The sequence below is a fragment of the Larimichthys crocea genome, chromosome XXII (assembly GCF_000972845.2).
Source record: "Larimichthys crocea isolate SSNF chromosome XXII, L_crocea_2.0, whole genome shotgun sequence".
Classification (NCBI taxonomy): Eukaryota; Metazoa; Chordata; class Actinopteri; family Sciaenidae; genus Larimichthys; species Larimichthys crocea.
Window position 1 is genome coordinate 22,642,269 of NC_040032.1, and position 12,204 is coordinate 22,654,472.

Here is a 12,204-nt window from a genome sequence, read left to right on the forward strand (position 1 = left end):
GTCATTGTTGGAAGTGGAGGTATCCAACTGCCATCTATTCAAAATACAGATATTAGCAGCCCTAGTGGCAATCAGTCCTTTTACTGTAAATGGCAGAACACCCCCCCGAGGCGAACATTTTCTCGTGCGCCCGAACGGCCGCCCGTGCGCCCCTGGATGCGCCGTGCGTCCCGGAATGCGTGCGCCCCCATCAGTCTGTCCGACGCCCCCCTCTGCCTTGTCAACACCCCGCTATCGGGGCGCTATCCCGCTCCGCTAACTTAATGAGCGGTATCGAAAATTACCGAGGTTTTTTGCTTTTTCGGGCGTTCGGGCGCCCCCCACGGAGAATGCGCCCTGGGCGGCCGCCCACATTGCCCATAGCTAGGACCGGCCCTGCATAGAGGTCATTGTTGGAAGTGGAGGTATCCAACTGCCATCTATTCAAAATACCGATTTTAGCAGCCCTAGTGGCAATCAGTCACTTCTACTGTAAATGGCATTTTATGGGTTGTTTTTCAATGCTGGTATTTGCACCAATGGTATTTTAAAGGGACTAATTTTTGCACGTGTCTATTGACTTGAAATAAAGTTTATCTGCCCTGCATCCTCATGCTTGACAGAACAGGTTCACTTCTAGGTCAGGATTAAGTTTAGCCCTAAAACTAACCAATGAATATGCACAGATTCTAAAAACTCCAACCAAACCCATCTATAATAGTATCAGAGTAGATAAATCAGGGAAAATATCATCATCATTAAGTTTCATGGTGAAAAATTAGGATTATGGAAGTGTGAAACTGATTTTCATCCAAACAACAAGTGGTTGTGGTCTCTGGAATGGGAAAAAAATCACATAATTTTTTGTATTTCATGGCAGAGAGATGTGTTATTATTATTATTATTATTATTAGTAGTAGTAGTAGTAGTTTTGTATGAGAAGCTTGCTCGGATAGATGAAGTGCCAAGTATGTAGTTTTCACTACATCAAACAAAAGATGAGTGAATCTTATTAACTAGATTACCATGACATCCCTCAATGTTTTTATATTCCAAAGCTTCTGAGTTAGAATTAGTGGACAATTAGTGGCTTCTGGGTCTTGAAGTGAAGTGTCTTAAACATGCATTCTTTCTAAAGGCCAGCAGGGGTTGTACTATTTGCTGCAATAGAAAAAGCCGTATTTTTTCCTGTTTGAAAAATAAGCCGCAGCCCAGCTTGCAGTAGAATGGTTGACATCACAGTGGATTTGTGAGTGAGTTTACAAGACTGACAGCAAGGAAAAATGAAATGTATTAGTAATACTTTATTCATTGATTATGGGTCAGCGTGTGACTGAACAATGTTTTCCCTTCAAGCATTTTAATTAAATCAACTTTGCATGAAAATATCATCAAAAATCACAAATCAATCAGAACAGTACTTTTCCAAATGATTAATTCTTCAATTTCAAATATTCCTTATTTCAATGTTAGATACCACTTAGTCATAATATTATAATAAATTGTAGCTTTAACTAGTTTGTACAGAAATGCTACCACACCAACTTCTTTAATTTACATTTATGGTCATGATTTCACTCTATTAGCAGCAACATTCCTCCTTGGGTCAACATGGACTCTCTTTTTTGTCCCCCACAGGTGGAAATAAAAACAAAAACCTGCTGAAGTAGAGATTTGATTTTTTTTTGTAAAAAAAAAGGATTATTTAGGATGGAATATATTTAGCAAACACTTGTGTATTTCTTTCGACTGCAGCACGTAGATGACAGTGTTAAAACTGCTGGGAACAACATTAAATAGAATGGCTGAAATCTTCCTATACTCTGTATATTGAGGGAAACGGTGAAGGGTGATGGGGATGAACCCTGTGATAAGCATGATCAAATACAGGCACAGGTGAGTGCTGCAGGTCTTTAGGGCTTTACTGTTTAAAGATTTGCTTTTATTAGTCAGACAGGCTGCTGTGATTTTAGAATAGGTGAGAATTATGCTGCCAATAGAGGACGATAGCAGCACTACAGTGAAAGTGAGGCCATAAACATTATTAATGAACACATTCTCACAGGAGAGTTTAAACAAGGAGGCATTGTCACAGTAAGAATTCCTAATTAGCGTCCTGCATCGGTTCAGCCGTATGGTCAGACCAAGAAGAATCCCAACCAAAACAAAGGCCACTCCCCAGGCAGAAACTGTCAGCTTAAGCACCATTTTGTCATTCATAATGATTGAATAGCGCAGTGGATTGCAGATAGCCACATACCTGTCAAACGCCATAATCATGAGCACAGTATGTGCATTGGTGCCAAACATGTGTGCAATAAAAGCTTGTAACAGACAGTCATAGTAGTGAATAAGACGCTGAGAAGGAGACACATGGATGTCTGCAATCACCCGTGGAATCAGCGCAGAGTTTCCCATAACATCATTAATCGACAGGTTGCAGAAGAGGAGATACATCGGCTGGTGAAGGCTTCTTTCTTTCCATATCAAGATAACAATGCCAACATTGGCTATTAGGATGAACACATAGCTTGAAAGCAGAAAGATAGAGATTGTGTACTTGTTAGTCTTGGTGATCTCTAACCCCTCGATTTGTAGAGTGAGACTGTTGTACGTATAATTTTCCATCTGGCCTACATACACAAATACACAAAAAAAAAAAAAACTGAGAGAGAGAAGGGAGGCAAAAAAGAATGAATAAGATGCACAACTGTCATGAAACAGAACTAAAATTCTACAACAAAAGGAAAAGCTATTTAGACCATTCTTGAATAATAAAAAGGTGCTTCTAACCTTTTGGTCTTAACAGTACATAGAGTTAAAGTTTTTACTGAAGTATAAACAGCGAGTCCACTATGGAAAAAAATACATCATCACATGTGAACATGTACTGAAAAAAACAAACAAATGTGCAGTATTACTAAAGTCTATTAGAGTTAAAGTAGTGAAGAACAAACTCTTACAAAGATGGTAAATTATTGATTCATCAGTAATGCTTAAGGGAAATCTAAATGCTTAGGTTCTACTGCACTTTAGCTACTGTATGCTGTTTACAGCTTGTATCAATGGAGCACTAAGACAAAATGGTAAATAAAGAGAACGAATGTAGCAGTTTCCTTGCAAGCGTAAAATCCTGAAAGCTAACTCAATAAATGAAAGGACACATTACCTAAATACAAAGTTACTTTTTTGTGTACCCTAGCCTGCTTGAGTCACATTAAATAATCAGTTAAGGCAAACGCTAAGTCAGATAACCAGTAATAATAACCTTTCTGTGTAGCACAACAGACTTCAGGTCGACCTTTTCCTCTGAACAATCTATGCACATAAGCTTCTTTTATGTGCATTATTTCCTCTGGGTAAACTTCGATCATTTTCAAAGAAAACATTACGTAATATTCATGGGATTAATAAAAAACTTTCAAAAAGCTTATTAGGTGAAAGGTGATTCTAAACATATTGTGATCTTGCCATCTTACAACCCTAATTTAAAAAAAAGTTGTGACTGTAAATGTAAATAAAAACAGATGTGATGATTTGTAAATCCTTTTTGAACTTCAACTTCAATGCCTTTTCTTTATACTTGTTATTTTCTGCATTGTATGAAATAACACATATGGAACTATGTGGCAAAAAAAAAAAAAGTGTGAACAAATCAAAATATGTTTTATATTTTAAATTCTTCAAAGCAGCCATTTTTTTTGCTTTGTTGATAGCTTTGCACACTCTTGGCAGTCTCACAATCAGTTTCATGAGGTCGTCACCTTGAATGATTTTCCGACAGAGCAAACTGTAGTTGCTCTAATTACACATTTTATTGTTTTATATGTTTTACATGTGGGTTGGTATTAATATTTAGGGTGCTTTACATTCATGTTTGGGGTCTTCATGGTTCACAGAGGTACAGAGCTACAGCCATTCTGCTTCTGCTGCTTTAAATAGGCCATAAGTGAATCAGGCCACTGAGTAATTCTGTTATTCCCTTTTGTACCCAACAGATGGAAATAAAGACAAACAACGGAATTAAAATGTATTTAATTTAATTTATTTACAACCATTTTTCAGTGAGATCGGGTTGGGAAAAAAAATCCATTCAGATTTACAAATTAAACCTTTGGCATAACTTTTTTAGGATTCAATATATTTGACAAACACTTGTGTATTTCTTGGGACTGAAGGCTGTAAATAACAGGATTAAGGCTACCAGGAACGACATTAAAGAGAATTTCTGAAATCTTCCTGTACTCTGTATAATGTGGGAAGCGATGGAGAGCAATAGGGATCATCCCACTCAAAAGCATGATGAAATACAGGTGGAGGTGAGTGCTGCAGGTCTTTAGGGCTTTACTGTTTAAAGACTTGCTCTTATTAGTCACACAGGCTGCTGTGATTTTAGAATAGGTGAGAATTATGCTGCCAACAGAGGATGAGAGCAGCACAACAGTGAACGTGAGGCCATATAAATTATTAAAAAAACACATTCTCACAAGAGAGTTTATATAAGGAGGGATTATCACAGTAAGGATTTGTGATCAGAGTCCTGCATCGGTTCAGCCGTATGGTCAGACCGATAAGAATCCCAACCAAAACAAAGGCCACTCCCCAGGCAGAAACTGTCAGCTTATGCCACATATCTGTCAAATGCCATAATCATGAGCACAGTATGTGCATTGGTGCCAAACATGTGTGCAGTAAAAGCTTGCATCACATACTCATAGTAGTGAGGTGATCAGAAGGAGGCACATGGATGTCTGCAAGCACCCGTGGAACCAGTAGAGAGTTTCCCATAACATCATTACTGGACAGGTTACAGAAGAGAAGATACATCGGCTGGTGGAGGCTTCTTTCTTTCCATATCAAGATCACAATTCCCACATCAGCAATTAGGATGAATGCATAGCTTATGAGCAGAAAGATAAAGATTGGGTACTTGTCACTCTTGCTGATCTCTAACCCCTTGAGTAAACTGTTGTACGTATAATTTTCCATCTGACCTACATTATACAGAAAGAAAACAAGAGAGAGGAGGGAAAAGGCATGAATAACACATACATACAACAGCAAATATAATTGTCATGAAACAGAACAAAAATTCTACATGTACATAAAAAATGTACTGAAGTGCTGTAGTGTATCGGGACTTGTCGGCCCACCGGGCAAATGCACGGTATGCCAGATTACCAGTCCTCCCTGGTCACATGAAAACTAAATTTCTATATGTATTTCAAATCAAATTTAGAGAGACTTTTCATCCAGTGAATTAGCATTTAGCTTGAAAACACCAACATGTTATTGTTATCATCACTGTAAAAAGCATAATATACATTATGATTCAAACCCTGATTTATTAACTTTGCCAAGAATTTAAAAAGTGAAGAATGATGTCATATCCTAAATGTGGATTAAAATAAATTCAAAACAATACAAAAACAATCCAGTTGTTGTGATTCAGAAAAACTCATCAAAACAGTATCGTGTAAATGAAGATGTAACATGTTACATGTATGAATAATATGTCCTTTAAAATCCACTCAGAATGATGGCATTACTGGTTTGAGTCTGAATAATTTTGACATAGATTTGCAAATTTCAGCAGACTGCACACCATAAATAATTGGGTTCAGGCTGCCAGGGACGATGTGAAACAAAATGGCAGAAAGTTTCCTGTAGTCTGAATATTGGGGGAAGCGATGCAGGATGATTACAATAAATCCACTGAGCAACATGATTAGATACACAACTAGGTGAGTGCTGCAGGTCTTCAAGGCTTTACTGTTCAAAGACTTGTTTTTACTGGTCAGACAGACTACTGTAATCTTAGTGTAAGTAAGAACTATGCTGCCTATAGAGGACGTGAGCAAGACCACAGTAAATGTGAGGCCATAGACGTTATTAATAAACACACTCTCACAAGAAAGTTTAAACAAGGAGGGATTGTCACAGTAAGGATTCATGATCATAGTCCTGCATCGGTTCAGCCGTATGGTCAGACCGAGAAGAATGCCAACCAAAACAAAGGCCACTCCCCAGGCAGAAACTGTCAGCTTCATCACCATCTTGTTGGTCATTATGGCAGCATAGCGCAGGGGATTGCAGATAGCCACATATCTGTCAAAAGCCATAATCATGAGAACAGTGTGAGCAGCAGTACCAAACATGTGTGTAGTAAAAGCTTGAACCACACATTCATAGTAACTAATGATGAGCTCAGAGGGAGACTGCAAAATATCTGAAAGCAAACGTGGCAACATGATAGAGTTTCCAATAATGTCATTGACTGGCAGGTTGCAAAAAAGGAGATACATAGGATGGTGCAGGTCCTTGTCAATGAAAACCAAAAATATAATCCCTGAATTCAGAAACATTATTAAGATATAGGCAAAGAAGAAAAAGAGAAAGACAGGGTAGATAGACTCCTTTGAAACACTCAGCCCCTCCAGCTGCAGTGTGAGTCTATTATAGGTGTAGTTTTCCATCAACCTGAAAAAACAAACAACAGGGGTCACCCATATCCTCAATGACAGTATAAAAGTTTTCATCAAGAAATTTAGTTAAATAGAAGAGTAAAGCTCCAAAAATAATGACTGGAGTGAAAGATAACTACACGTTTTCAGTTTGATTAAAACTTATGTTATACTATCACAAATTACTGTTAGAAATTAAAGTGTGTTATTCATTAATACCTGCTTTGAGTCTTCTTGTTCATCAGCATGTAATCGTTTGTTCTTGTGTCTTTGTTGGTCTTCCTCTTTCTTTTATATAGGCACAGATTTATTGTCAGTGGACTGGGTTAACAAGTCCACTGTGACAATATAGGTTCAAGATGACTTGAACCTATATTGTCAGTTTAAAAGCACATAAACTAAGAAAAATGACTAAATCTGAACAACCCACATGGGGTTCAAAGTTACGGAAGAGGATTAGGGTCACATCATTTTTGTTTTTGTTCAGAATTGTGACTTTTAAACTCAGAACTGTCAGAACCAGTTGCCGGTTTCTGTGGCAGCGGCCACTGGCTTGGCAACTGCTGCTGTTTTGGCATTTGTGTTTAGTTTTTATTTTATAAAACAGTTATCAGTGTGTTGTATCTGACTCGTGACTGAGTAGCATTTCCATTACGTGATTTCTGCTTTAATTTGGTTTTAGGTTTTCTTAATCTCTCTCTGTGTGAGGCAACTGAAGTAAACACACCGTCAGCACCTTCCACAAACCTCTGCACCCCCAAACCCTGTGTCCTCCGGTGATAGCCTGATAGCCATCAAATACCACTCAAACTGAGCACTATCAAGACAGAGTTCGTGCACTATGAACTATGAAACTCTCCCAGCTGCTGTAAGGTCGCTTTTTTTTTCTGTACCTAACCTCTATGCCTGTTTCTCTCAGGGATAAAATGTTTATTTTTTTCATTGTTTCACAGTGGCCAAACGTTTGAACATAGCATTCCAGCTAGCTCTACTCCCGTCAGTGCTTACCTGTTCAGGAGAAAATTAGCCAACTTGGTATCAGTCTTAAAATCCTTTTGGATCCTAGCGGTCTCCATCTTTCAAATGCATCTCCAATATTTATTCGTGTTTTTGAACGTTTCATTACGCTAATCTTCTTTGAAAAAGGGCGAGGCTTCTTAGGTCTGGTAGAGTCCATCTCTGTCAAACCGCTGCGCTTGCTTGCATCGCTGTAGTGCGCAGTGTTTGAGGCAAATTTGTTTCATACCTGGCAACCCCGGATATCGAACACTGAACCAGTTGATCAGAATAACAAAGGCCAAAACATAAACAAAGAGATGGCCGGGCAGTAAATTTGAAAATAAGAACATTTTGGCTGTTGGGTTTTTGTCAACAAGTGAGTTTTTCAACTTGGCATGTTTCCTTAAGAACTGATGATATAGCATATTAATTTTATGATTTAATACAGTAAATACTTACATATTCTACCTTTAATCCAGGTTCTTTAGTTCTTTCCTGTTTTTTTGGCTTTCAGACAGTTCACAGTTCTGAGATTTTGGACCATATAACTTTGTCAATCTCTACATGACGGGAGGTCACAGGAGTTGGAGGGGTATCATTCTGAGTATATCCTCATGCAAATACAATAGGACATCATCCCATACAGGCCAGAAAAATGAGTTTCACTCACCCCTTGTATGATTCCAGGATAAATGTTATTGTCATATTTCAGTGTCTCATTTGGACCATTACCCTCTTGTGTGGGTGCTGTTGCCTGGACCAGGAAGGTAAAGGTTTTGGTTTTGTAACATTGACATTCCAGGGTCTGTCTCGTTGAGCAAAGGCAGCTCACATCACGGTAACTGATTTGTCCCCTGGTGACTGTGACTAGCTTTATCCAAACACATTAGTCCTCTCAACTCGTCGAGTTTAGCATGTTTTAAACTGTAATGGCCCTTGACATTTACCTTTTTTTATAACTGCCACCCGGGATGAACACTTGGCAAGCGTCTTGCTGAGAACCCAGTTAGAGTGAAATTGATCAGATTCGATCATGGTTATTGGTCACCTTTTTATTTTATAACATAAAAAAAAAAAAAAAAGAAAAGAAGAAATTTCAACATGATCTTTTTGTAACTTATCTAATTGTAACTTTATTTTATTTTATTACACTTCTTGTGCTTGACTATCCCACACATATTGAAACATTCAGACAAACATGCAAACATTGATTATTATTCATACTGATAAATGCACAAAAAGACCTTGTTAACTAACTTTATAACAGTGGTAAAATGTTTTTGGATTTTAACAACTTTAAAAATAACTTTTTCATCTCTTTTGACTGTACACCGTAAATAATGGGATTAAGCAGCCCGAGTCCACCATCGTCTGATGTGTAGCCCCCTGTACGTCCCTCCTGGACTGGGGGAGGGTGCTGGAGGGCCGACAACCCAAACCACTTCTCCATGAGCGGCGGAAGTGCCCGGGTTGTCCACACCTCCAGCACTCCTGCCCTGCCGCCTGAGGAACCCTCTGTGAGCCGAGATCAGCACCTGTAGAGATCTCTCCTGCAGCTAATGCACCACGCCCCTCCTTACCTAGCAATTTTAGTTTGGCAATGTTCAATGGATATTGTAGATGTAAACCAATTTGCATTATTCCCTGTTACCAATGATAAAAAAATAATGTGATGGATAAATTAACTCAACTTTAGTTTTATTAGTGATTAGTATTTTATATTGTTATGGGGACACTGAGACACAGAACAGATATACTGCAGGCATCATTCTGATCATTACCATGATACTCGAGGTCAGAGGATAGGGCTATTTCAATCCTGAGACATAACAGATAGGTAAATAACGTAGAAGCCTCTACAGAGTTAGATAACAGTTTCTGGCCACTATGAAACATGTTTCTTTGTTTATAGACCAAGGACCACTTTGTAAATAGTTTGTACTAGAGATGCATTAACTATGATCATATATGAACACTTGGCAAGTGTCTTGCTGAGGACCCAGTTAGTGTGAAATTGATCAGATTAGATCATGGTTATTTGTCAGAAACTAGAAATCACTGCATTTGAAGGTCACTTTTTATTTTATAACATGAAAAAAAAACTTGTAACTTATCTAATTGTAACTTTATTTTATTACACTTCTTGTGATTCTAAAGGTTTTTTTCCACTGACTATCCCACATATATTGAAACATTCAGACAAACATGCAAACATTGATTATTATTCATACTGAAAAATGCACAAAAAAAGTTGTTAACTAACTTCATATCAGTGGTAAAGTGTTTTTGGATTTAAACAACTTTAAAAAAAACTTTTTCATCTCTTTTGACTGTACACCGTAAATAATGGGATTAAGACTGCCAGGGACGATGTGAAACAAAATGCTACAGAGTTTTCTGTAGTCTGAGTACTGAGGAAAGCGATGCAGGATGATAACAAACATACCACATAAGAACATAATTAGATATACAAAGAGATGAGTGCTGCAGGTCTTAAAGGCTGTACTGTTCAAAGACCTGTTATTGCTAGTCAGACAGACTACTGTAATCTTAGTATATGTGAGAACCATGCTGCCTATAGAACCGGTAAAAAGGACCACAGTGAATGTGAGGCCATAGACATTATTAATAAACACATTCTCACAGGAAAGCTTAAACAGCCCGGCATTGTCACAGTGAGCATTCATGATCAGAGTCCTGCATCGGTTCAGCCGTATGGTCAGACCGAGAAGAATCCCAACCAAAACAAAGGCCACTCCCCAGGCAGAAACTGTCAGCTTCATTACCATTTTGTCATTCATTATGGTTGAATAGCGTAGTGGATTGCAGATAGCCACATATCTGTCAAAAGCCATAATCATGAGCACAGTATGAGAAGCAGTACCGTACATGTGTGTGGTAAAAGCTTGAACCACACATTCATAATAACTGATGAGGCGCTCAGAGGGAGGCCGCAACATGTCTAATAGTAAACGGGGCAACTTGATAGAGTTTCCAAGTATGTCAGTGATTAGCAGGTTGCGAAAAAGAAGATACATAGGCTGGTGAAGGTTCTTGTCAATGAAAATCAGAACAGTAATGCCCACATTTGTGACCATTATAAACAGGTAGGAGAACAAGAAAAAGAGATAGACAGGGTAGATAGACTCTTTTGAAATATTTAACCCCTGCAGCTGGAGTGTAAAGCTATTGTAGGTGTAGTTTTCCATCAACCTGAAAGAACAAAACAATGCCAGTGTCACGGAATGAAATTCAAAAATTCAGTTCAATTTCTGAGAAAGAGATTGTACAAAACTGAAAATGTTAGCTTACCATGAATTCTAGACAATTATTAGAGAAAGTATACACTATATAAAGGTAATTTCATCTGATATAATATTTTTATACATTTCACCCTTCTTGTAAAAGTTACATTTTCTTACTGATAATCAAAAATGTATCATCCCAGCAGCTTCCACAAATCATTAAAGTAAAACACTGAAGCCTGAAGGGATGCATGTTGTTAACAGAACATTATGAGGAATGTGTAAATAAAGAAACTTTGTCTTGTAGATCAGAAATACCTACTTAGAGTAGTTTCAATGGGCCTGCTCACTGTCACACAGTCACAAGTTCCAATGAAGATCTCCTCTGTTGCAGGGTTTTATAGATGTGATTTTATCTTCAAGGAAATCAATTATCATTACTTCTAAAAAAGTGTGATGCAACATTAAGACGTCATGATCATCATCTGGGAACAAGCTGTAACATACAGCTTTAAGTTTAGTTTAGTGGCTTCCTTACATTGGCTACCTGTTAATTCTAGAATAGAATTTAAAACTCTTCTCCTTACATACAAAGCTCTTCATGGTCAGGCACCATGATATCTAAAAAAGTTCATAGTGCCTTACTACCCCCCTAGAACACTGCACTCTCAGAATGCTGGGTTCCTTGTGGTTCCTATAGTTTCCAAAAGTAGATTGAGAGCCAGAGCTTTCAGCTATCAAGCTCCGCTTCTGTGGAACACACTTGGGAGGCAGACACGGTCAACACTTAAGAGTAGACTTAAGACTTTCCTTTTTGATAGAGATTATAGTTAGGGCTGGTTCAGGTCATCTCTTAGTTATGCTGCCATAGGACTAGACTGCCGGGTCTAGGGTCCACTGGACTGGATCTGAGGCACCCTTTTGGGTGAGATCGGTCAAGGGGGCGGTCAGCTCCACTAAGTTCGGAATAAATCGTCCGTAATAGCCGGCCAGCCCCAAAAACCTGCTGCACCTCTTTTTTGGTCTTGGGCTATGGGCAGGCTGCAATCGCTGCTGTCTTATCTACCTGTAGACGCACCTACCCGCCGCCCAAGTGGTACCCCAAATACCGTACCTCCCTCCGTCCAACTGCACACTTCTTCGGGTTGGCCATGAGCCCCGCCTGCCTCAGTGACTCGAGCACCGCAGCCACCTGCCGCGCATGCTCAGCCCAGGTGTTACTATGAATGATAACATCATCCAGGTAAGCGCAGCATATGCAGCATGTGGACGCAGCACCCGGTCCATGAGGCATTGAAATGTGGCTTGGGCCCTGAACGGAAGCGTAACAAATTGGTACAAACTGTACGGAGTGGAGAAGGCTGTTTTCTCCCTGGACTCTGGAGATAAGGGAATCTGCCAGTAGCCTTTGGTCAAATCCAGTGTCGTAAAAAAACGAGCAGTGCCCAGGCGATCCAGGAGTTAGGACCCAGGGCATAGGATAGGCATCAAACTGTGAAACATCATTGAGTGTGCGT

At 39.0% G+C, this 12,204-nt stretch overlaps 3 protein-coding genes and 1 pseudogene across 3 annotated transcripts; all 4 read right to left on the reverse strand.

Annotated features, from left to right (window-relative positions):
* Positions 1-1,680: 1,680 nt before the first annotated feature.
* On the reverse strand, positions 1,681-2,632 carry LOC113744341 (olfactory receptor 52D1-like). The gene has a single exon (XM_027273539.1). The coding sequence runs from the start codon at positions 2,605-2,607 to the stop codon at positions 1,681-1,683; it is 927 nt and encodes a 308-aa protein (XP_027129340.1). The 5' UTR covers positions 2,608-2,632.
* A 1,453-nt stretch (positions 2,633-4,085) lies between these two features.
* LOC113744376 (putative olfactory receptor 52L2) lies at positions 4,086-4,968 on the reverse strand (annotated as a pseudogene).
* A 542-nt stretch (positions 4,969-5,510) lies between these two features.
* On the reverse strand, positions 5,511-6,458 carry LOC113744342 (olfactory receptor 52N5-like). The gene has a single exon (XM_027273544.1). The coding sequence runs from the start codon at positions 6,453-6,455 to the stop codon at positions 5,511-5,513; it is 945 nt and encodes a 314-aa protein (XP_027129345.1). The 5' UTR covers positions 6,456-6,458.
* A 3,096-nt stretch (positions 6,459-9,554) lies between these two features.
* On the reverse strand, positions 9,555-11,036 carry LOC104931102 (olfactory receptor 146). Its single transcript, XM_019274437.2, has 2 exons — positions 11,010-11,036; positions 9,555-10,655 (listed from the first exon to the last, which is right to left on the reverse strand). Exon 2 carries the CDS (start codon positions 10,649-10,651, stop codon positions 9,707-9,709), a length of 945 nt encoding a protein of 314 aa, XP_019129982.2. The 5' UTR covers positions 10,652-10,655; positions 11,010-11,036; the 3' UTR covers positions 9,555-9,706.
* Positions 11,037-12,204: the final 1,168 nt, after the last annotated feature.

Excerpts from the sequence above, each read along its gene's own strand:
- LOC113744342 (XM_027273544.1), bottom strand. The coding sequence starts at position 6,455 with ATGGAAAACTACACCTATAATAGACTCACACTGCAGCTGGAGGGGCTG.
- LOC113744341 (XM_027273539.1), bottom strand. The coding sequence starts at position 2,607 with ATGGAAAATTATACGTACAACAGTCTCACTCTACAAATCGAGGGGTTA.
- LOC104931102 (XM_019274437.2), bottom strand. The coding sequence starts at position 10,651 with ATGGAAAACTACACCTACAATAGCTTTACACTCCAGCTGCAGGGGTTA.